This window comes from Phascolarctos cinereus, unplaced genomic scaffold, assembly GCF_003287225.1.
Source record: "Phascolarctos cinereus isolate Bilbo 61053 unplaced genomic scaffold, phaCin_HiC Scaffold_5;HRSCAF=322, whole genome shotgun sequence".
NCBI classification, from domain to species: domain Eukaryota; kingdom Metazoa; phylum Chordata; class Mammalia; order Diprotodontia; family Phascolarctidae; genus Phascolarctos; species Phascolarctos cinereus.
Window position 1 is genome coordinate 212,573,273 of NW_027555958.1, and position 24,901 is coordinate 212,598,173.

Sequence of the window (24,901 nt, forward strand, 5' to 3'; positions counted from 1 at the left end):
GACTTCGGGGCCAGTGCTCTATCCACTGTGCCACTTAGCTGCCCCAATATCCGCATTCTTGATCAAGAAAAATGAGCTTTTGGGAGTAATGGCTTGATCAAATGTTTGACTATCTTTGGGTGTAGCTGTGATGGAGTAAAGGAGGAGGTCATGGGAGTTAAGCAGATTGAGGAACTGGGAGGTAAAGATATTTGAGGTAACATCAACGTATATGTTAAAGCTTCCTAGCATGAGAGTAGTAGTTGGAGTGGAGGGGGATACTGTAATCTAGACAGTGAACTCACTGAGAAAGGGGAAAAAAAGTGTCTTAGGGGTCAGTACAACTACTAGGACCTGGATTGTGTGATAAATTTAGATAAAGTTAACTGCAAAGGAAGAGAGGTTGCTAGGTATTGGTGGTAAAGTCAGTGGAGGTTAAGGTCACTGACTCCTCTACTGGGATTAGTTGAATAGAATGTTAGGAAAGAAGGTGCAACTAGTACTGGAAAGATGTGGGGTATAGTGTCATCCACAGGGGCCAGGTCTCGGTAAGTACCAGAATATGGAAAGAATACGAACAGAAGTGGTTCTAATGTTAGGGGGAGTTTCTTAATTATAGAGCATAATCTCCAGAGACTATAATGGAAAGGGAAAGTGGATATAGATTGGGACATGGTAGAGAGGGGAAGGGTAGTATTGAGGTAAATGGGGGCAAGGAAGTGAGCAGCAGGAGTTGGAGAGGGTGGGCTTCTCTTCAGTAGTCTGAGTCACATTATTCATTATTCGTTTTCTTCCTCTTCCCTTTCACTTCCTTTCTCAAAAGGGGAAGACTTGAAATCCTCACAGACCACTCCTGTCTCTTCCCTTTCAGTCTGGCTAAAAGAAGGGCCTTCCATCATAACCACCACTTACTCCTCTCTTGAGTTCCGCAGATCTTCTTTGCCAGGGAATTGGAGAGGATTTTAACCTCGGTTATGATAGAATAGAAGTGAAAGACAATATAGCTTAGTTAGAGGGACAGAAAGAGCTCCAAATGTCAAGGTTGTATCTTTTGAGGCAGTTATGAAGTTATTAATAGAAATAGAAAAATCAGTATCAGCTCAGTTTGCCTAAAGTGAGTTCTAGCCCCCAAGCTGGAATGGGAGAGCTGTACATATTTAAGCCCTGCAGTTGAACCTTCAGAGCTTATACAGGCCAGCTCTTAATAAGCACATTACTGTTACCTAATTTACTGTTAGAGAACAATTGGAATCAATTGTTTTGGCCTCATATTTTATCTAGAAGAAACAGCTTTACAATATTAATGAAACTGGAGAAGGCAGCTTAAAGGGGAATCCTGAAGGATTGATTTTAAATTGCTTTCTGAAAAAACAGAGGAGGGAGATGGTAGGGGACAAGAGTGCTCCATCAGTTTGATCACTCTCGTCAAGTCTGGTTCTCGTGGACAAAGACTCTGGTAGGGCCTTATCAGTACCTATATCATTATGCCATTGTGGCCTATGCCTCTGATCCCTTCTCCATCCATCCTCTCCTTCATCATAGCAGCTGCTGCTGCTCCACCATGCTGCCAAACCTTTCTTCTTCTTAAAGCTTCTGAAGCTTGCAACATTTCACACACTCTATTCCACACATTGTGGTATATTTCCATCAAGATTACAAACTACATTTTGTATGTAGTTAGCTATGTAGTTAATCATTGGAGTCTTGCCTTACCTGCAATATGTCTTCAAGGTGCTGACAAGGTTTTGGGGTGCTGGGACCCCAAAAATGCTAACTAGAGTTGCCTGGAATGAATTCACACATTCAAGTCTTCTCTTAGTCAAGTAGCAAAACATTATTGTAATGCTTTAGCAAAAGAAGGCAAGGATCCTTATGGAATCTGTGAGAGAGTGAGAATGGTGCTGGGGCTTACATGGAAAAGGGACATGGAAAAGAAATGCCAGGGATGCTAATTAGGTAATCTAAGGGTCTTTGGCAGCTATGGATGGGAAAGTGTGGGGAGTATAACAGACACTGAAGGAGTTGTCAGAGGCATGATTCTTGGGGATCTGGCAGGAGGAAGAGTCCTTGGGCCAGCAGGGACAAAAATCCTTGGGCCAGGCACCTGTCTGTCTGTTCTGATAAGAAAATGTGTTCTGCAACAAGAAAAAATTTTCTCGCAGGAGGAGGGCCTACTGAGAAATTGGGAGGCTTCCAGAGACATGCTCTGGATCTGAGCACCCCATCAGTGCCATAGGCATCTTCTTATTTCTTACCTTAACTGTTAGGTTCTCTCCTCACCTTTCTTCTATCTCTCTCCTCTCCCCTCCCACTATGTCCCACCTTTTCCTGTCTTTCTCAGCTTTCTTTAAGCACGCAGTGATTATTCTTGAAAGCAAAAGAGGGAACACATTATACACATATTCTATTAGCTGCAAGCAGTCAGAAAAGTAACATGACTGTTCTTTGCACCAGGAGGCCCATAAATATTTTTGCCAATCTGTTTATTAGTTCCCAAATATCTTTGAAGACGATGTCTTTTCACAATCTGAAATAAGGCTTAAATGACTGCTCTCCTTAGAAGTAACACACTGACCCTATAAGGTATGAATATCTGGTATCAGAGCTTTTTGTAAGAAAAGATTTTAATGAGGTGATAGAGAGGGGGCCAGGGAGGATTGGAAATAAAAATAATGAAGATATTGGACTGGTCAAAGCTAGAGGGGAAAGAACACCTTTAATTAATTTGAGTTTTATTTTCCAGGGTGATCGTGGACTTCCTGGTTTTCCTGGTCAGCATGGGATGCCAGGATCAAAGGTTAAAGAAGTGTCTTTGAAGTTTCAAAATATGTTCCTATTGATTTTTGAAATACCATTTAAATTACAAGTTAATTTTACAGTATTAACTGCACTGATGTAAATGCTACTTTTTACGGGCCAGAAATAGAAAAAAGTAACCAAGTTGAATGTCATTGATTTTCTGAAACCTGCAAAACCTTCTCATATAAACTATAGGAAAGTTACCTATAAAAGTTCTACCTGTAATTTAAAATTCTTTAGCTTTTGAAAGTTAACGAATGAGTTTCATGTAAATTGCTCTGAACCTTGACTCTGAAATGTATGGACCTTGTGCTTGTCAATGGAGTATCAACTCCACTTCTCTAAGTTAGGTTTCTTTAAAAATTCTGAAATCCAGAGCCATTATGTTCCTTTTTAGTAGTTCCATTCTAAAATATGAGTCAATTGCCTCCTTGTCATTTATTTCTGTCAATATGTAAACCCTCCAGTATCTCTCATCAATACTTTTTATTACTTTATCTTCATCTCCCTATTTTCCCTCCAAGTTCTATATAATCAGTTCTAAGTTAGTCTTACTAATAAGGGAAGATAGTTATGTGGATAGTTACTTTTAAGAAAGCTATATCAATGCACTTTCCCTTTAGTAGTGGTTAGGGGAAGCCAGTTTGATTAAAGTGAAACAAACAATCTCAACTGGCCGAGTAGTGGACAAGCCAATTGCATGAGCATACTGGATGTGAAAGCGAGACTATAGGGCCAAGTAACTAGGGTAGCCAACCTGTACTACTGGGAAAATCAGGCCAACCAACAGATCCTCAGTAATTAGAAGTGTGCATAATTCATGGCAACTAGCTATTAACAATTGTCATTTTTATCATTACTCTTCTCTGGGGGATTGTTATATTTTGGTCTTTCTTAAGAATCATTGTATGTATTTTTTTATTTCTCATCGTAGTAAAGAAAGATGGTGCCTTATTTTAACCAGATGTTTAACCTTTAGTTTAAACTGAAATTTGGATAAGATGGTAGCCAGATATCATAATTCAAATATAAAATAAATTAAAATCTGAAGCTATTGTTGTTATGGCAATTATTTATATTATAGTTAAGATTTAAAAAACAAACAAACAAAACATAAACTCTTTTTTCCCTTCAGGGTGAAATGGGACCCAAAGGAGAAAAAGGATCACCTGGATTTTATGGGAAAAAGGAAAGTATAAATCATAAACAAAAGTATGCACATTTCACTTTCCCTTCACCATAGTTTAGTGAAAAGAATCATGGATTAAGGAAAGTAAGAAAATGTGATTTCTAGTCTAAGCTGTCAAATAAAATAACCGAGTGACCTAATGCAAAACAGTTAATTCTCTCTATCTGCATACAGGATATGATTAACCATTCTTTTATTCAATATCATTCCTTATATTATTTGTTTTTCAAAGAATGAAAGTTTCACCACTAATCCTGCAGACTAAATGTATGTGTCTTAACACTTCCTTCTTATATTAGTGAAGAGGATCTATCCATGATACCTTTCCTGCTCCCCCCTTTAAAATATATATCGACCTTTAATCATTCCGAGAAATGTTTTTAATGTTCCCACAAATAGCATAACTTAACTTTTGCTTCATAAGTTTTCCTGTCTTACTTTTAATGTCAGATATGTTCCTGGCACTATTCAGTACCCAGAGACTGTTTGGGATACTGGGTATGCAAAGACAAAACCAGAACATCTCTTTCCTTCAAGAAACTTACATTATACAGTTATTATAGAAGGCAAAAACAAACAGGATTTCTATGAATTCTCCAATTAATTGTTAGCTAACTTGCTATAGTTAAACTCTGAATTTTCCAAACATATAACCATAATTAAATTTTAATGTGTCTTTTTCACAATTAGGGTGCAAAAGGTGAAAAAGGAAATATTGGTTTTCCTGGCCTTCCTGGACGTTCTGTGAGTTTGGCACAAATTTTCTTTATTTCACAAACTTTTTATCAATATATGCAGGTACATAATATGTTTACCTTTTTTGTAGGGGGAACCTGGGAGAGATGGAAAGGATGGCTTAATGGGCAGCCAGGGATTCAAGGTATTGATAAAAATTTAATGATTCTTGATCATATGGGGATAAGAAATTACCTGTAAATTGGAACATAAGCCTGATTCTAAGGAAATCAGTCTGAGCTGAGCAATACAAAGAGAATAAATGAGAATTTCACATGTTGTATTCTGTATCAAGTTATGTATCAAGTGGTCTTTTGAAATAAATACAAAATCTTCAGTCATTTAAAGCCCTTCACAAATTGGTTCAAACTTCCTTTCCAGATTTGTTTCACGTTATTGGAGCAGTTAGGTGGCACAGTAGATAGAGTGTTGGTGGACCTAGAGTTAGAAAGACCTGAATTTAAATCTGGCCTCAGACATTTAACTATCTCTGTAACCTTGGGCAAGTCACTTAAACTCTGTTTGCCTCAGTTTCCTCATCTGTAAAATGGAGATAATAACAGTACTTACCTCCCAGGTTTGTTTGTGAGAATTAAGTGAAATAGTAACTGTAAAATGCTTAACACAGTGCCTGGAACATAGTAAGCACTATAGAAATGTTAGCTATTAACTATTTTGTTTTTATCATTATTCCCTTTTACCCTCCCAACATTTTGGCCAAACTGTCCTGCTTTTTCTCTTTCCCAAACTTTACATTCCTTCTTCCATCTCCATGTATTTGCCCAGGCTGTCTCTTCTTGTAATATGTTTCTTTCTCCCTTCTGCCTCTAAGAGTCCTTCATTTCCCTCATGAACCAGCTTGACGGCCAGCTCTTATGCTCAGCGTTTAATAATTCTCGCCCTTCCACTTACCCCAGTTTTCTCTTTCCCTTCAAATGTATTTACTTATTTATGTTCACAGTATTCTTTCCTCTCCTCAGAAAACTCCCCCTCCCCAACCCCAGCCCCTGGCCATTACATGCCTATAGAAGGCAGGCTCTATGAGGAGAGTGACTGTTCTCTATTTTGATCTTTCTGTCCTAAGGACCTAGTTCAGTACTTTGCACATAGTGAGTACTTCACACATAATTATCACAAATAAACATATACTTATATGTTATATATATATATATATATATATATATATATATATATAAACAAAATGTATGTGACTATGTTAAGTACCTACTATGCAGAGCACAGAAAAAAATGCATGTATATGTCTGTGTATCTGTAAAATCTCACATTATCTATATGGACCATCTATATCGATCTCTGTGTAAATTGGGGGATGGGAGGAGAAAAAAATCACATCTTTATTTTCACTAACCTCTGACCTAATTCTTACTTACCTTTGGCTTTTCCTAGTACTGGTATTAGTTATTCATTTGTTCATTTTTTGGGTCCAGAAGTTTAATTGTACTGCCAGATGGGCTCATGGCATGCAAAAAAGTTTAAGTACCCCGATATACATATGGGTATTCACAGATGAATCTATATATTTTTATTGTAGTGACATAACCTAAATAAATTAGCATTTCCTATCGTGTCTGATTAAGGGGATTGTGACATCTTCTAAATCCTTTTCTAAGTATGAATTAAGACATCCAAGGACAGGCAAGTGTAGTCTGAGAAAATTTGGGCTGGGATATGTAGAATTAAATCATATATTCTCCTCAACAATGTTCTTTATACTTGAAGTCTGCAAAAGAGTGAATGAATGCTTGTTAGTGGCCTTATTTTTTACTATAGATTTAGTCTTAATAGAGATGGTTTGGGATAGAATGGACAATACAAATTAATTCCCTACCCCATTTATTTGATAATCAAGTAAACAATATCAAGATTGAAGCCAAAATATAATATTTGTATCAAAAGAAGTGAATTTTTTCATGATTAATACACCTCTTTGAATATGGAGCACTTTACCAGTTCTGAGGACAATCAGAATTACTCCCTTCTGTATATGCTTATTAGTAATTTAGTAAATAATGAAAATTCATAGTACAAAATTATTAGCAAGTTATTATAGAGAAGCCATTTGAAAACCAATCATTTTCCAAGTACAGGAAAGAAATACACAGCTGTTACCCTATTCTTTTTTTAAGTCAAGGATTATTTTTAAATTGGCCTTAAGTCTAATAAAATTACATATCATTTACATTTGTGGTCAATGTTAGGTTTCTAATAAAGCATTTCATTAAAAAAAAATACATGTGCATACAACTTCTTTTGCCAGATGTAAAGGTCTGCTAATCTAGATAGTTCTGAGACATGGAACAATAATATAACTTTACTCTTTGCCTTAGAGTGATCTCTTAGTAAAGTAGAAAACAATGGAGTACAGAATCAATTATGGATAGTTAAACAAAGGTTATTAAAATATCAAAATTTTTGTAACATTCATTTATCTCAGTTGTACGTGAGAAAAATTTTTTAAACTTTGAATTTTCAATATCTGACCTCTGGTAGATTATAGACAAGTTTAAAACTTGATAAATAAACCATGTGGTAAGAGCAAAATCAAAGCAGTGTATTTGTTTAATAGGGGAGAAAGGTTCTTCTTCTAAATTCAGTTATAGTTTCATGGTTAGTAAACCACTCCTTCCACTCTGATTTTGAATGCTGTCATGACCACAAACTGAATTACTCCAAATCCCTTTATTTTTTGTGGGCAAGTCCTGAAGACCACAGGATGAAGGAAAACATATATAATGTGATTTTCACATGTCTGTTTTTGGTTAAATTTCTTTTTTTCTCCCTGACGTATTGTGGAATGTCATTTTATAACATGAGATGCTGAAGTATGATTTGCAGGTAATTTTGAGCATGAAGTGTTCTAAATAATCTTAACATAAAGAAGGAAATTAAGTAATAGAAATAGCAAAATAATAAATTGGCAGATGGAAATATTCTGTGATGTTATACATCAGCCATGCAAATTTACAAGCTCCAGTTCTAGTTAGAATATCATATTCCATTGGTTAATTATGCTTTCTGCTCTCAAATATAGGACAGATATCCCTCTAGCCACAAAGAGGGCCCACTGTGTCACATATTTAGAACTATAAGGGGCTTTAGATGCCATAGAGGTCTACTTCATTTTACAGATGAGAACACTTGAGGCCACTACCTCCAGGTACAACTTAGCATGAATCACAAAATTCTCCTTAACTTTGAATTCTTTGCAGGTAAAAATATGCCTTTCGTAAGAATTTAAAAAAAAAACAGAAGTGGGATGATAGATGTACATCTAGAAAAGACATTAGAGACTACCAAGTCTACTCTTCATTTTACAGATTAAGAAACTGAGTCCCAGAGAGGTTAAATTATTTGTCCAAGGTCATGCCCAAGTAATAGAGGCAGAATTGAAACAGGTCTGTGTCCTCAGATCCAGTGTTTTTGCCTTTCTTTGCATGCCTAGAACTTAGTATAATCTCTAACATATAATATGCAATTAATTAGACGTTTCTTGACTGAGTGACTATATGATATTGGTGGGTATTTTTAAATTAGTCCATTTTTATGGTCTAGTATATGTCAAGTGAGAATAATGGTATATGTTTTAGAAAAAAAAGCAATCATTCTTTTGATTTATTGGCCAACTTTTTTAGAATAATATATAAGACAATCCCAATATAGTATATTTTAATGAGATCTGGATGTAATGTCAGGAAAATACCTGTGACATTTATCATTGAGTGAATCTCAACTTTCTCATATTAAAAATGGGTCTAATCATATCTGACTTACAGGGTTGTTGTGAGAATCAAATGCACTACTTTGTTGTTCTTTTTCAGTTGTTTCAGTCCTGTCCAACTCTTGGTGACCCCATTTAGGGTTTTCCTGGCAAAGGTACTGGAGTGGTTTGCCATTTCCTTCTCCTGTTTATTTTATAGATGAAGAAACTGAGTCAAACAGGGTGAAGTGACTTGCCCAGGATGACAGAGCTAGTAATTGAACTCAGGTCTTTGTGACTCCAGGACTAGCATTCTATCCACTGTGCCATGTATGCCAGTTGTTATTAAAGAATGCTAATCAAATCATCCTATGAGCAATTGCTGACTCTCATCTTCCATGATCAGAACTTCTCTGCACAGAAGGGGATGCAGAAGACACAGAAGACATGATCACTACCTTCAAGGAATTTGATATGGGGGAGAAAAGATAAAGATGGATAAAGAAATACTGAGCCAATATAACAAAATCCATAAACAAATACTAGATGGTGTGGTGGATATTCATTATAAAATGCTATTGGTGTTACAATAATGGCATGAGGAGTCAGGAGACATGTTATGGAAGATGAAAACCAAACTGTATGTGCAAGGATGAGCAGTTTATGCAGTCAATTGTCAGTTATCTCTACTTTTACAATGTTAGAATAGTACATTCAATGAAATTATTGCAAGGTGGTATAGTGTAACTTTACTAACCATGTCTCATGAAATGAGAGGGTTAACATAAATGATCTCTAAGGCTCCTTCTAGATCTGGCTTCTATGATTCTATAAACTGACTTATAACAATAATTATTAATATCATTATACATATATATATAGTACTTTAGAGACATTATTTCATTTGACCTCCAAACAACTAGTATTACATAAGCTCCATGAAGGCAAGAAGCTTCTAGTTTTTGTCTTCATATTGCTATACTCTAGCAATGTTTATTTAGTGCCTATTATGTTCATAGTACCTTGCTCTAGTAAGCATTTACTAAACGACTGTTGAATTGAAGAATGCTGTGAAGAAACTGGTACAGCTGTGACCATTCACATCTTGTGGGAAAAGAAACTCAGAAAGGTCAGGTGATTTGTCCAGGGATAGACAAGGAGTAGTGGTGAAGCTGATGTTCAAAATCCAGGTTTTCTCACTCATGTGAAAAGCAATCTTTGATTACTTTTCATGATGTCATAACTGTATCTTCCAAATTTTATTTTAGTTAAATATTACTGGTTTTGATAGGTCTATATTTTTCACCTCTGCTATGCTTGACTTTGAATGTATCAATCAAGGAAAGGGGGTAAAATTAGGTGACTAAAAAATGAAGTAAAAGAAGAAAGGAATATTTTAATTTTTTTCCTTCCTTCCTTCCTTCCTTCCTTCCTTCCTTCCTTCCTTCCTTCCTTCCTTCCTTCCTTCCTTCCTTCCTTCCCTCCCTCCCTTTTTATTTTCTTTCTCTTCTTTCCTTCCTTCCTCCTTCCCTCTCTCTCTTTTTTCTTTCTTTCTTTCTCTTCTTTCCTTCCTCCCTCCCCTCTCTCTTTCTCTCTTTCTCTCTCTCTCTCTCTCCCTCCCTCCCTCCTTCCCTCCCTCCCTCCCTCCCTCTCTCTCTCTGTCTGTCTGTCTGTCTCTCTCTCTCTCTCTCTCTCTCTCTCTCTCTCTCTCTCTCTCTCTCTCTCTCTCTCTCTCTCTCTCTCTCTCTCTCTCTCCAAATTAGTAATACCCACAAGTAGAGGAGGATGATTGTCACAGAGTGGAAAGAATAGAGGTTTTTGAGTCAGAAGATCTAGGTCTACATTCTGCCTCTGCCATTCACCACTTCTGTCGTAGGAGACATGTCATTTAACCTCCTTAGGCCTCAGTTTCTTTACGAGTAAAACTGAAGACCTTAGATCCAGTGGCATCAAATATCCCTTCAGGCTCTAAATCTATGATTCTACTTCTGAGCTGTATGTGTATGTATGTGTTTTAATTCTTACAAAAGATATAATTTTGTCTGCAGAGAATTCAATGTTAAAAGTTGCACCTGCAGGTAGTAATGGCCACAACATGTTAATTGTTCAGTTAACTAGATGTGACTAATAAATTAGGCCCAAAATGAGTCAGCATGAGGTAATTGTTCCTTTATTACCTAACACCTTAGTTCTTGCCAGATTGCTTTGATTTCTTATTGGTCTAGATTTCTAAAAGCTTAGCTCTCAAATTAAGTGATTCTTGACAAGTGCTCTTATTGATTTATTCAAATATGTTATTTCCTTTTCTTTCATAGTTTCATGTTTGTCCTTGTAGAATCATGAGAATGTCAGACACTTGCCCCTTTTCTCCCACCAACCCAGTGATTTTACAGGAATGCATTATTCGGTTACCTCAGTCTCCAAACTTTCATACCGTGTTTGTAAACAAAGCTGGACCAGATGGAATGTTCGGCTTCAATGGCATTTTATCATACTAGTGAACTATAAATTATTCACAGAAGGGGGAAAATGCATTCCTGCATAATGTGGTATGGTTGTTGTTGGATATGGCATGACTAAAAGGGCTTTTAAAAATAGTGCTTGCTTTGATAAAAATTTATTGGGCCTTCCCACTCTGGTTTACTGTCTGCAATTCTTGTCTTGGTACTGTAAGGATGAAACTGTTGGAATACAGTTCTGAAAATATTCCATTTGGGGCTTTTAAATTTTTTTGTCTGTTGAGTAAGCTTGTTTCAAGGAACGTGCTGAATTTGAATAAATTTTCTTTAAAAAAAACCAAAGTTCTGGTACATAAGGTATTTTCAAAATAAAGTGGCTTTATTTTTCTTTCTGTCTCCCTACTCCCTCTAGGGAAAACAAAAACAAAATCAAAACAAATAAAGTTTCCTCTGGCCTGCAGTAAATATGGCATAATTGTTTGCAGATAATGGGGCATGTGACATCTCTGTTCCAATGGACAAATAAACATGATTCTTGTTGACTGTCATAGTTTGAAGAAGTTTTAGTGTATGTGAATTTTTGTTTGCTGGTCATTTTGTTTTTAAAACCCCTCCTTTCATAGTTCTCAATTCAAAATGAAATGCCCTAGACTAATTAGGGAATTCATTTTTGTCATGCATATATATGGTTGTGAAGTAAGAAGATTAAAACTAGTCTGAATTTAGTAATTTGGTCAAAATGAAAGTGATAGGAACTATTTTAAAAACATTATGTAGATTCCCTTAGCTTTGCAATATAAAATAGCAATATTTATTACAGTTTTGCAAATCAGTCACATGCTTTGCTTGGTCTATAAACTTGTTTTTTTAAAAAATATTTTAGTAACTATTTAAATATAATTGGTTTCCTTTGTAATACTGTGTAGTCAGTCAGTCAGCTAGCACTCATTTATTACTTTGTGGAGGAGTGGGTGGATGAGAACAGTTTGTTCCAATGGCTGTGAAGGCAGCTGAGGCAGGTCCTGTGTCAAAGACACCAAGTCACACAAGAGAGTGAGGCTGACAGCTTTGTGCAGCATTACCTCACTCAAATCCAGTTCACATGCTAGTCAAGACCTAACCTGTCATTAGTCCTTTTTGAAAATGAAGGACAAACAACAATTTATTCCTTTTTGCCAAGCAATGTGCCAAGTGTTGGGAATGTAAATATAAGCAGAAAGAAAGACTGTCCCTGCCCTGAGGGACCTTATGTTCTAATGGGGAAAGACAGGAGGAGGATAGTCTGGCACAGGTGCATGACAGAGCTGTTTTATTTTATTCATTTTGAAACATTCTGAGTGGGGCTTTAGAGGCTTTACTAGAACGTCCAAGGGGTCCACAACTCACAAAAATATTAAAAGCCTCCTTCTTCATTTCCAGTCTTCCTATGTCTTATTCCCCGATGGGTACTGTTCATTCCGTTGACACTGGCCTCTTGGCTGTCTCCACAAACAAGACACTCCATCTCTTCACTCTGCGTATTTTTCATGACTGTCCTCCATATCTGGAACATTCTCCTTCCTCTGCTTCACTTACTCACTTCCGTATCTCCCTCTAAGTCCTGTCTTTTCAGGAAGTCTTTTCCAAACCTTCTTAATTCTTCCCTCTTTTAATTATTTCCCTTTTTTAAAAATAGGAAGCCTTTCTTAAGCCCTCTAAATTCTTTCTTTTTCCTTTTCCAACCCCTCTTAATCCTTCCTTCTTTTAATTAATTCTTGTTTTTTATCTTACTTTGTATATATTTGTTTGCATACTGTCTTCCTCATTACATTATGAGCCCCTTGAGAGCAGGGGCTACTTAATAAATACTGATTGATTGACTTTTGTAGATAATTTAAGTGTTAAGTCATCAAAAACTTAGTATCTACAGTACAGCAAGAGTAAATGAAAGTGATATTGCCTTAATAGGGAAAGGGATTAGACATATAATTTCGTAGATATAGGAAACTCCTGAGTAAGAAAACTCTCTTTACCAATGTAGGTCTTTCTCTTCACCCTACAGTCTTAGAGAATTGCTTAGGTTAAGTGACTTACCTAGGATCACACAACTAGCATATATCAGCTCTGAGGACAGTTTTCTATCTGTTTTGTCATGTTGTCTCTCACTTGGCATTCATATTTAATTATCCATTTAAAAAAATTAAAATGCTCCTTTGAGGAGCCATAGGAAATTAGATCAAAGAAGAATAAACTTTGAAACAAATATGACATCTATAGTCAGTCACTGATCATGAAGCCTTTCCTAACCCTCACCTCATTTTATTTTATTGAAATCTCTTTGTATTTTTTTATGCATTTAGTTTTTTATGCACTTATTGTATCCCCTCAGTAGAATGAAAACTCCCAAAAGATAGCAGTGGTTTTTTTTTTCATCCCAACCACTAACATAGTGTCTTGCTTTGTGTACAACATTAAGTACTTTGTGCTTGTTGAATTGATCTAGTTGATTTATCAATCAGTCAACAGCTTATTATTGACCTACTATGGGTTGGGCACTATACTAGGTGTTGGGAATACAAAGACCAATAGAGCAATAGTCCCTGCTCTCAAGTTTACATTGTTCCAGGGAGAAAAACAAAACAAATGAAAAATAAAATAATGTGTGTTAAGTATATTTAAAATATATTCAAAATAAATACACAAATGCAGTATTGTTATTGTTGTGCCTCCTTCGGTCTTGGAGAGGACTGATGACTTCATGAGGGTGATATTTTGACCTGTGTGTGAATTAGATTTAAGTGAGGCCGAGCTGAGTAAAATCGTCAGCCTCACTGTCTCCTCTAGAGTCATCAGGGTCCAATAGGAAGACATTTTAAGGTGAAGCCACTAAGTACCTAGAGGGGATCAGGAAAGGCCTCATGTTGTTGAGCTTAGCATTGCAGAAAACTAGGGAGTCTAAGAGGCAGAGTTATGAGGAAGAGGAGCAGGCTAGAGAGCAGCCTATAGGAGAGATGTAGTGTTATGCATGAGGGACAGCAGACAGGGATATGTCTGAAGGGGAATTATTTATAGTTAGTTATAATATTTGTGATGTTTACATTAAAAACAAAGAGTGGCTCATTGTATTAACATTCAGAAATTTGAATATAAGTAAACACAATTCCCCATTAATTAACTTTATTGTCTGGTTTACTATAGGATATTAAATAGTAATTTGTATATTCAAAATGTAATGATTTTGCCATATTGTAAAAGTGTTTCATAGGTGTAAGCCAGTCAATGAAGATAATTCTAATAGGCTTTGAAATACTGTATCATTTGTTACTCTCTGCTCTATATCATAAAGATTACCTTAAAATGACTTTTCTGTTTGTCCTTTGTCATATAATTTAAAAGGGAGAGACAGGACAGCAAGGTGCTCCAGGACCAGAAGGCCATCGAGGAGAACCTGTGAGTACCTTGGAATTCAGCTACCATAACTCAAGGTGGTGTTGTTGCTGTATTATTATTTTATTGTATAATCTGGAATTTTGGGGTTAGATAGTTTTGCTCACTTAAAATCCAATTTGTAATATTTAATAGGTTATTTTTATAGGACTGTTTTCCCACTTAATGAATAAATAATAAATAACAGCTCATCTCAACCAAGATGTGTTGAGAATTAGGTAACATTATCAGTGTGGTAGAGTGAAAAGAACATTCAGCCAAGTCATTTTAACTCTCAGTGCCTCAATTTATCTAACTGCAAAATGATGGAGTTGGGTGAGAATTTCTTTAAGGTTCTTTTTAGTTCTATGACTACAAATGTAGAGTGCAGGAAGTGCTAGACAAATGATATCTTATTTATTTAAAATTATTGATCAATAGTTCAAACATTCTTTGATTCTGTATTGAGTAGGCCACTTGTCTCTCTTTACATCATCATACCAGGTGTAACTAAGGAAAAAGAAGCAATAATGATACTGCTTACAACCTTAAGGATTTTGCAATCTACTTGGGGGGAAAAATTATCTTCATCAAGGTCACACAGTGGAGAGGGGAATTTCAGGGGGTGGAAAGAGCTTAATCCACGTAGTGATTCTTAAAGAAGCTACCAAAGCAGACTGCACAATGTATATTTGGGTACCAGTAGATTTTACTGCAGAGTATTTGGACTGCAGTGGAAGGATTATATGGGGGACTAGTAAAAGGTAAGACTGGGAAATGTGGGTTTGATTTGATTCTCAGAAGTTTTAACTTTATCTTGTAAGCAACACAAAACTGTTAATAGTTTTTGAGTTATGGGTGTGACTTGATGAAAGTGGTACTTTAGGGACATTAATATATTCTCAATAGAAAGGATGAATTGTGGAGAGAGGAGATTAGTCTTGGAAACTAATTAAGAGGATATTGCAGATCAAGCCTTTGGGCAAATGGGTATTAAGCTGGGCTGTTGGCAGTGGGAATGGGAAGGAAGGGATAGATTAAAGATTTATTATGAAGGAAGAAATGGCAGAACTTGGAGAATAATGTCCTATAAAAGGGAGAAAGATGACTCAAAGATGTTGCCAGTGTTTATAGCCTGGGAGAATGATGGCCCTAGCAGCAGCAATAAGGAAGTTAGAATGAAGAATTGTTCTGGAGGGTGAAATGATGCATTCAGTTTAATATTTGTAAGTTTGAGGTAAGAAAAAGAAATCTAAATAGAAATGTTCAGAACACAGTTGAAGAATATGTTGCTCCCAGGCCCCCTCTTCCCTTGCATTATTGCTTCCCAGGATCAAAGAGTAATGGATTTATCGTATCATTATATTTGAACCTAAGTAACTCTAGTTTAAAACTATAGGGACCAAACTTGCTGTGCATGCATACCCTGAGTCCAACTTCCTTTCTGACTACTCAAATGTATCCGTGAGTTCATTGATTCATAAGTTCCTTCCACCAACGCAAATTGCAGCTTCCACACATAGCTGCCATCCTATTGGACTCTTGTTCGTATTCTACCAAATGTTTACTGCAGGGGGGGTCAACCCAACATATTGGAAACCTTCCTCAATTTCTTCAGAGGTCTAAGATAGTAGTGGAACAATCTGCTTGTCCCTCATTCTTTCCATGTGGTTATCCTCTTATCTCTTTTTGTCATACAATTCCTTAAAAATATCCTATACTCCTGACCTTCTACGAAGTTCCTTTCTTGATATATGAATTTATAATCACTTAGCCCACATCCTAGTTCACTCCATTCATTGTGCTGACAGTCACTGATCCTCCCTAATCCCTTCTCAGTCTTCAACCTGTCTCAGACGGATGAATGAATGTAAAAGCATTTGTTAAATGGTTTTTGAACTAAGCACATGGTAAACAAAACTTGTATGTAATAAGCACAGGTGATACTATATTTGCAAGGAACTATTTTCTGCCCTCAAGGAGCTTACATTCTAATAAGGGAAGATAAAATAAATAGAGGACTTGTATCAAAGGGAGAAAAATTTTGGATTTGGCAGTCTTTTTCATTGTAGTGTCAATGGCAAATAGTAGGATGATCTTGTATGTGCTCTGTCCAAGCAGTCAGTCAATAAACATTTATTAAGTGCCTTCTTTGTGCCAGGCACTCTGCTAAATGCTGGAAATAGAAAAAAAAAGATAATAGAGAGTCCTTGCCCCCAAGGAACTGATGACAAACAAACAAATACATACAAACAAGCTATAAAAAGTGAAATAATTAAAAGAGGAAAGGCATTAGAATTAAGAGGGGTTGTAAAAGGCATCCTGTAGAAGATGGAATTTTAGTTGGGTCTTAAAAGTGACAGGAAAGGCAGTAGGTGGAGATGATGATGGAAGACATTCCGGGCATTAGAGATAGCCAGGAAAAATGCCCAGAGCTGAGGGATGGTATATCTTGTTTGAGGAGCAGCAAGGATTCCATTGTCACTGGATTGAAGAGTACATGCCAGGGAATTATGTGTAAAAAGACTGGAAAGATGAGGGGAGGGGGTTTAGATCATGGAAGTCAAAGAGAGGATTTTATATTTGATCCTAGAGGTGATAGGGAACCACTGGAGTTTATTGAGTAGGGCAGGCTAATGTGGTCAGACATGTCCTTTAGGAAAATTACCTAGGGCAGCTAGGTGGTACAGTAGATAGAACACTGGCCCTGGAGTCAGGAGGACCTGAATTCAAATCTGGCCTCAGACTCTAATTGCATGACCCTGGGAGAGTCACTTAACCCTGATTGCCACAAAAGAAAAAAAAAGGAAAATTACTTTAGTGGCTAAACGGAGGATGAGTTAAAGTGAGGAGTGACTTGATATAGGCAGACACATCAGCAAAGTACTGCAGTAGTCTAAGGGTGTTGGGGAGAGGGCGCAGATTCCTCTTTCATTCCAATAACATTACCACTGTGCTAGTGTAACCCTGACTCGGTTCATCTTTTGGCTTTCTTGACCTGGTCTGTGCTGATTTTGTATTGTTGTGGTCTTTTGGTGGACCACCTTTCTCCTTTTAGTGCCTGATGAATCCCATGACTCAGGCCAGGGACAAAGGACTATTTCTCCTCTCTTTTCTGTCTCTGCCTTGTATTATTGAGATAAATGCTTATAATAATGCATTTTTAAAGTAATTAGCTATCTGGATTATTCTACATACTCACCAGCAGCCTCACACACCTTGAGATTCCTACGCCTTGAGTCTGCTCTCCTAATTAGTGAATCCCTGACCAGGATTGTCATTTCATAAGGAGATCAAGACATGCTTGCTTCACTTCCAGGTCAACTGTGCTCCAAACGGCTACACTTTCTCACCAGTAAGATTTCTTCCCTTCTCCTTTTCCAGTTTCCCTTTATAAAATTTTGCCCACCTCTATTAGATTGTAAGCTTCTTGAAGGTATTTGGTTTTCATATATTTCTATTCCCAGCACTTAGCACAATGACTGGCACAAAGTAAGTACATTAGAAATGCTCACATTTCCTCAGTTTCTCTCCATGTCTCTCTATGTCCATCAGTCTATCTGCTTCTCTTTCAAGCTTGAGAAGGTCCCGAATATCTGGGAGCCTGGACCAGCCTCTGTGCTCTGTCACTTTAGACCTTAACCATCTTAACCTATCATAGCATGAAAGATTGGAGCTCTGGCTAGGTAGGAAATGGTGGTATAGCTTTCTAAGTCATCCACGTGAAGTAATAGTCGAAGTTGTAAGGTACGTATGAGATCCCTGGGGGAGAAAGTATAAATAGCAAAGAGAAGAGTTTTGAAATAAGAGTTCAGAATAATGTATTCTCAACAATTTAATAAGCTAAGTTCATATTTAAATATTTAGAAAGACAGGCTCATTTTAGAAAGAGGTATTTACTAAATTGGTACCGTAAGAACAGTTGGTACAAAGTATCTCCCCCCCAAAAAAAAATCAGTGACACTTACTTCTACAAGTGTATACAGATTCCAGAAGAAATTGGGCAGAGTGATAACTCACAGCTCTTGGTTACTGAAAGTCTTTTTCCTCCAACTTGTGGGGGGTTCAAGAAGTTCATCTTAACCTTGGTATAGTTTCTTTGCTGGATTCTTTGTAGCAGAATTGAACCTAATCTGTATTTGGGCAGGACACCAGTAGGAAGGTGGGTGGTCCAACATCCTCCAGACCTTATGAAGCTTCTGATTGAAGGGAAGAGGGAGGGCAAAGGAGACCTGGCTAAGGCTGAAGCCAAAGCTTCTTGTTTCCCTCCAGGTGGTTCTTCCTCAGAGGTGTGTTGGAAAGCATCACTGACTAATTTCTGGAATTCCATCTCTTCTCAACTGACTTGATAGTTTGAAGTGATTCCTAGGGCATTGCCAAGTTTCTTTGGCATATCTAAACTCAATTCTTTTAAGTATGCCATTTCAGAGAGCATTTTAGTCTAACACCCATAAGTGACTGATTGAGATTTCTCACCTACTTAAGTTAAGGCTAAATTAGTGTGGGGTGCTTTTAACCCTATGCTTATGTTAAAATAATTAATATAATCCTGCAGCTTGTGTACAGAATGAAAGTGGTCATGTGATGGATTTAATCTTCTGCATTGAATTTTTTTTTTCTGTCACAAAAGCGCTATTTGAGATACCTGGTTAGATAAGTATTGACTTTCACTATTTGATGTAATATTTTTCCTCAAAAGTTTGAGTAAATAAAGTTATGGAATCTCTTCCACTATGGGTGATCTTGAAGTCTAGAAAATGGTAAAGCGAAATCTTGCTAAAAAGAGAGATTTATTCTTTTGGAGCAGTTGGGAAATCTGTGAAGTCTCATCTTAAACTCATAATTAATCACTAAGACTACAGAAGTAGCCTCTGGTGAAGGGAAGATGCCTGAGATGATGAAGAGATATGTGAATTTTGAGTCTTAATACAAATTAGGTCCTTCAGAGCTCTCAGAGGTGAAGAGGAGGCCTTCTTGAAAACATAGTAGTTGCAGTGGGGAAAAGAAAATTGGCTAGCATTCCGTAGGCCAGCTCATGAGAGCTATTGTAACCCAGATCTTGATTTAGCTTAAACTTTTCTGTAATCTTGTTTGTTATTTCAAGATCATACTAATGGGTAATCACTCATTCAGTTGTTATTGTATTGAATGATTTCTGGCTCTCTTGGTCTATGACATCCTGTACTAACAAGGCTTTTCAGTTATTATTTTTTCTTTTGTTTTGATCAAGTTTTTTTTTCCAATTATCAAAAATTTATATTTTTTCCCTTTACCTCCATGCCCAATGGGGAAAAAATAACAGAGTAAGAAAATCCTTATAACAAATATACATAATCAAACAAAACCAATTACCACATTAGCCATGTTCAAAATCACGTGTCTTAGTCTACATATTTTGTGCATCACCTCTCTGTCAGGAAGTGGGTAGCATTCTTCATCACTGGTCCTCTAGAATCATGGTTAATCATTTCATTGATCAGGATATCTACCTGACTATTCTGTTCCTTGGCTGGTCTCAGCAAAGTCTAGCTGGGACAGGACTAGTACTCTCTAGAATTCTCATGGAGATTTTGAAACCATGAAAACTCAAAAAATTCTTAATGTTTCTCAAGGTTACTTTGTCTCAGGTACAGTCATTCAGAACTTGCCCAGGTGTCTAAACTTTACAAATTCATTCATGCCCCATTCTCAGTAGCTTTACCTTATTCAAATACTTGATCTACACTTGTTAAAGTTAGGAATAAATTGCTACAATAAGAGTAAAACAATAAATGTACTTTGATGTCTCTTGGTTCACTGTCAACATAATTTCCAGAGTATAAGCCTGGGATTTAGTTGCTATGTGCTCAGATAGGAGTTGGATTAGATGACCTCTGATATTCCTTCTGAATTTGACATTCGGTGATTCTTCTGATTGCATGCTATTAATTCAGTCATTTATTTTATCTGCTTTGTACAGAGCTTTGTTCTGTAGGCTATGGGAGACACAGAGATGAATGAAGTGTTTTTTCTGCCAATATGTCCACAAATAATGACCACAGAAGCTAGGATCTGACAGATGTCACAAGAAAAGTAGGAGTTTAGTGGAGAACTCTTGGATGGTTGATGAGGAAAGCCTGAAGTTAAAAGCCAATATTTGAGCTGTGCCTAAAAGAATGGGAACAATTTCACTAAATGGAAATGAGCAGTAGGGTTCTAGAAGTAATGAGCAAAAATATAACACAGGAAAACTCAAAGACTATTGGGGGATTGGTGGGTATCAGTCCACTTTGGCTGGACCCTTTAGTGTCAGGGCCAGAACCTCAGAACCTTTACACCTGTCCTTAATCTCATCACTTCCCAATATTACTCTCTTTCTCTCTCTCTCTCTGTATATACATACAAAGCACATATACACATATTATACACATTATGTATACATGACATACATATTGCATATGTGTGTCTATATATGGATACATATGTGAAGATGTATGAATGTTTGTATGTATGTATGTATGTATTCCCTAACTTACCAGTGGGTTATTTTTTATCAGTATGTTTTTGAGTTGTTTGAAGGTTAGAACACATTTCTCTAAAGAAACATAAATGGTGGTTAAGTATCTGGGTTAGCCCACAAAAACCTATTCAGTTTTCCTGAATAAGTGAAAGGAACTGAATGATGGCTTAGTTCTCCTCTAATGAACATACGTCAGTCTTGCTACTCTTGTGATCTTCTACAGGTCACTTAAACTACCTAGGCCTCAGTTTCCTCAGATATATAATGAGAGGTTTGGACTAGTTGGCTTCTGAGATTCCTTCTGACTTTAAATCTGTGATCCTAAAGTGCTACCAAGTCAAGAGAATAATTAAAAATACAAAACCTTCTATATTGTTGCAAATCTGTCTCCTTGTATGCTATTTCTAAGCAAGGTGGGAGTTTTTTGACATTATTTCTGAAAAACATTGAAGACTAAAAATAACTAAATTGCATCTGATTCCTGTCATGAATTAAATGAAGAACTTCCCTGTTTCATGTGAATGATGGTGCTAAGTATTTATGATGAATGATTTTGCCACATGAAAATGTACATGGGAACCATATTTGCTTTATGATTTGGCAGCCAAAAAATTTATAGTGCTTTTTCTGGAAAGGCAGAAGCTCTGAAAAAAAATACATTCAAACTGACTAATTAAATACAGTTGATGGCAGCCTAATTATTCTGGCAGAGCTACAGAGGTGAAAACTTCTGCAGCTCATATTCAGAACAATAACTGCATTGTGTTTAAATATGATTATCTTAATTCCAAATGCAATTATGTTTGATTTTGAATTTTTGAGGTTGAAATTGGTCAGAAGGCCAGGAAATTATTCATTGACTAAACCAACTTACTTTACAATAATAAAATCTTTTTCCATTTGACTGCCATCCATGTAGCTTTAGCTGTCCAATAAATGTCATTAGAATTATTACAATTAATGAAAAAGTTAAAAGCTGAAGCTATTTCTAGCCATGTACCTTGTTTAGGGATTATGCTTAAACCTTAATTTGACCTAATCATTAAAAGCGTATTTGTATAGCCAGATATTTTTAATACAGATTTTATGTAACTCAACAAATAATAAGAAAAGAAATTGAAAAAGTGGGCATCACTAGGACCTTAATATTAATGTTCCTTTTCAGAAATCAAGATTTCCTTTTTGTAAGTTGTCCATACAGATGCATGCATCCTAAGACTATTACTTATAAGATTCCCCTATTCCCCCTGTTTATCTCTTTTAATGTTTTTGAGCTATTCTAGTCAGGGAATTCTTCTTTATATAATAATTTAAATGTCTTGTGCTTCAGCAGTTAGATCTCTGAGTTCATTAGGATGGGTATGCCCTCTGCCAACATAGCACGCCTCTCCATATATCAGGGATAACTCCCTCTCCCCACCCCTAGCTTTTCAGCTTCCTTTTATGGGCTGCCTTCCCTCATTAGAATATAAGCTTCATGAGGGCAGGGGGCTGTCTTTCTTTTTGCTATATATTTTGCGTTCTCAGTGCTTCATACAGTGCCCGACACATGGTAAGCAATTAAAAAAAGTTCTGTCTCTCTTCTCTCCTCTCCTCTTTTTCTCTCTCTCTTTCTTACTCTCTTAAGAGGTGATTTTAGAATGTAAACTCCTTGAGAGTAGGAATTGTTTCATTCTCTGTCTTTGTGTCCTTAATACCTAGCACAGCGCCTGGAACATATCAAATGCTTCATAAATGTTTGTTGATTTTCATGAGTTGCCATGGCCAAAAAATTAATCACCTGGTGCCCAGCTTTCTGATTATGATCCCATTCTCACTTGTATTTATTTATATTCCAAGAGTGGACACACAGTCTATTAACAAGCCTCTGCTTGAAATGTTTTATTTTCATACTGGCAGAACCTTTTTGAATCCCTAATTTCTTCCAGGCCACAGTCAAGCATTGAAGTAGAATTTTAGTATACAGGTAGATAGATAGATAGATAGATAGATAGATAGATAGATAGATAGATAGATAGATAGATAGATAGATAGATGGATAGATAGACAGACAGATAGACAGATTAGGTATATGATAGTTAGAATAAGTATTTATTAAGCAAACACTTAAGTACTTAATGTTGCCAGGCATTATGACAACAGAATCCCCTCATATTACATATTAATTCTCCAAATTGCTGAAATGATTCTATTTATTTATCATTATTACTATTGTACCGAGTATTCTTAAGGCAAGTGGATAAGATGGTGATCTTATTCACATCTGAATTAGTTTACTCCCACATTTTGCTAAAGCTAGTGCCGGCATGGTCCAGTATGACAACAGTCCTTACATAACTTAGCTGTCTTTGGCACTTCACGAACTTTTTTCAAACAAACTTTATATGCTGCCACAGTACATCAGATAGTTCTGTGATCTCACCATCCTGGCACCAGTTGCAATGACTAGATCTTTGTGGACAAGAAGAAGTACACAAAGGACTCTGGATTTATATAGGTAAGTAAGGACTCTGTAGCTAAATATTTCATTCATTTTTTTGCTCTTCAAATATTTGTTGTTTTGCATTTTTCTTGATTCATTGTCGTCTATCCCCTTAAGGAATAAATATAATATGCTGAGGACATGGGTTCTTGGATCCCAATATCATGTTTGTTTCATTCATTTCCTCAAGCTTTTATGAATTCTTACTGAGCCACAAGTTTGTGCCTGCCTTCATAGTGTAATGTTAGCTGCTTAGAGAGAGTATTTAGATCTCCCAGTTTTAGTCATGCTTTGTTCCAAGGGGGGAAGTCAGTGCTTTTGTTTAATTGTCTTTTCTTTGGTTCTGTCAATTTGCCATATGCTGTTTTATACAGGAGAAAGACATGGATGTAATTATTGGGAAGGTTGATATTGATTGTGTGTGGCAGTTCCCTAATTTTTGACCACACACATCCACTTTTTAGTAATTTGGTGGCTTTACTTGGCTACCTGGTCATTGCTTTGAAACAAAAACTAGTTTGTAAGCAAGGCATCCAAAATATGCTTCTTTTTAAAAAGAAATTATGAAATTATGTCCCCTTTTTGCAAATAAATAATGCTTTTCCTTAATCTTACTTCAGGTACAAAGGATGCTACAACTCCATTAGCACTAACATTAAGAATTTGATGTAATATTTCTTGAAGACATGTAGTGGACTTCAAAATGGAAGATAAAAATGTCCCCTCATCTGCAGAGGAAGGCATTTTCATTCAGCACTATTTGAAATAAAGAAAGAATCCTCTGCTGAAATCCTACTTCAATTTCTCATCATCAGGGTCGCAGAGATGACCCTGAGTTTTCAAGGCCTATGCCAGTGGAACACAAATTCTAGAAGGTCTTACCAAACTGGAAGGTTCTTGAGTAGTAAGTATATTGATAAGGGACTGTGTATCTATTGTCCAAGAACCAGTCCACCAAAGTTCAGGGAGGATTACCAAGGTCACTCGTTCCGAGGAGTTGATGACATTTTTGGAAAGTAATGTTATAGAGAAGCTATGATCACTGTTTAGTGGTGGGAGTACCCACACTGCCGAAATTATAGATTCTTGAAGTAAGTACTGGTATGTGAATAACTTTGTATGACATAACATGTTGATGTGTTTTCCCCAACTTTTTTTCGAACCACACCTGAGATTTCATTGATACTCATTATTTTCATTGAGGAAATGCTCCTTATCAATGCAGATCAGCATTACAACTTGTAGTCTTGGAGAGTTTTTTGGAAATATTGAGCTTTTAAGGGACTTGCCTGGAGTCACACAGCCAGTATGTGTCAGAAATGAGACTTGAACCACAGTCTTCTTCACTCCAAGAATAGCACCTCTGTCAACTATGCCATGCTATTCTTCCTCAGTTTCTATATAAATAATTTACTACAGTTTAGGATAAGAGAAACAGTGAGGCCAAATAATGTTCTTTCCTACAATAGTTTAAGTTATACATAAGTAACTAGATTAGTAAGCACCATATTTTTTTATAACCAATCAAATTATTTGTGATGAAATTTTTATTCCATTTTATCTGCAAATAGAATTTATAGATTAAACTTAATTTTTCCTTTTATTCAAAATTTTATTCCATAATCTTCATGAATGT

The 24,901-nt window shown here is 36.4% G+C and overlaps 1 protein-coding gene across 1 annotated transcript in view; it reads left to right on the plus strand.

Annotated features, from left to right (window-relative positions):
• Nucleotides 1-24,901, plus strand: part of COL21A1 (collagen type XXI alpha 1 chain) — a 235,160-nt gene that overhangs the window by 159,954 nt on the left and 50,305 nt on the right. Inside the window, exons 13-17 of the mRNA XM_078155308.1 lie at nucleotides 2,723-2,776; nucleotides 3,914-3,965; nucleotides 4,656-4,711; nucleotides 4,794-4,847; nucleotides 14,255-14,308. Coding sequence (XP_078011434.1) covers nucleotides 2,723-2,776; nucleotides 3,914-3,965; nucleotides 4,656-4,711; nucleotides 4,794-4,847; nucleotides 14,255-14,308 — 270 coding nt within the window. The remainder of the gene's footprint in view (nucleotides 1-2,722; nucleotides 2,777-3,913; nucleotides 3,966-4,655; nucleotides 4,712-4,793; nucleotides 4,848-14,254; nucleotides 14,309-24,901) is intronic.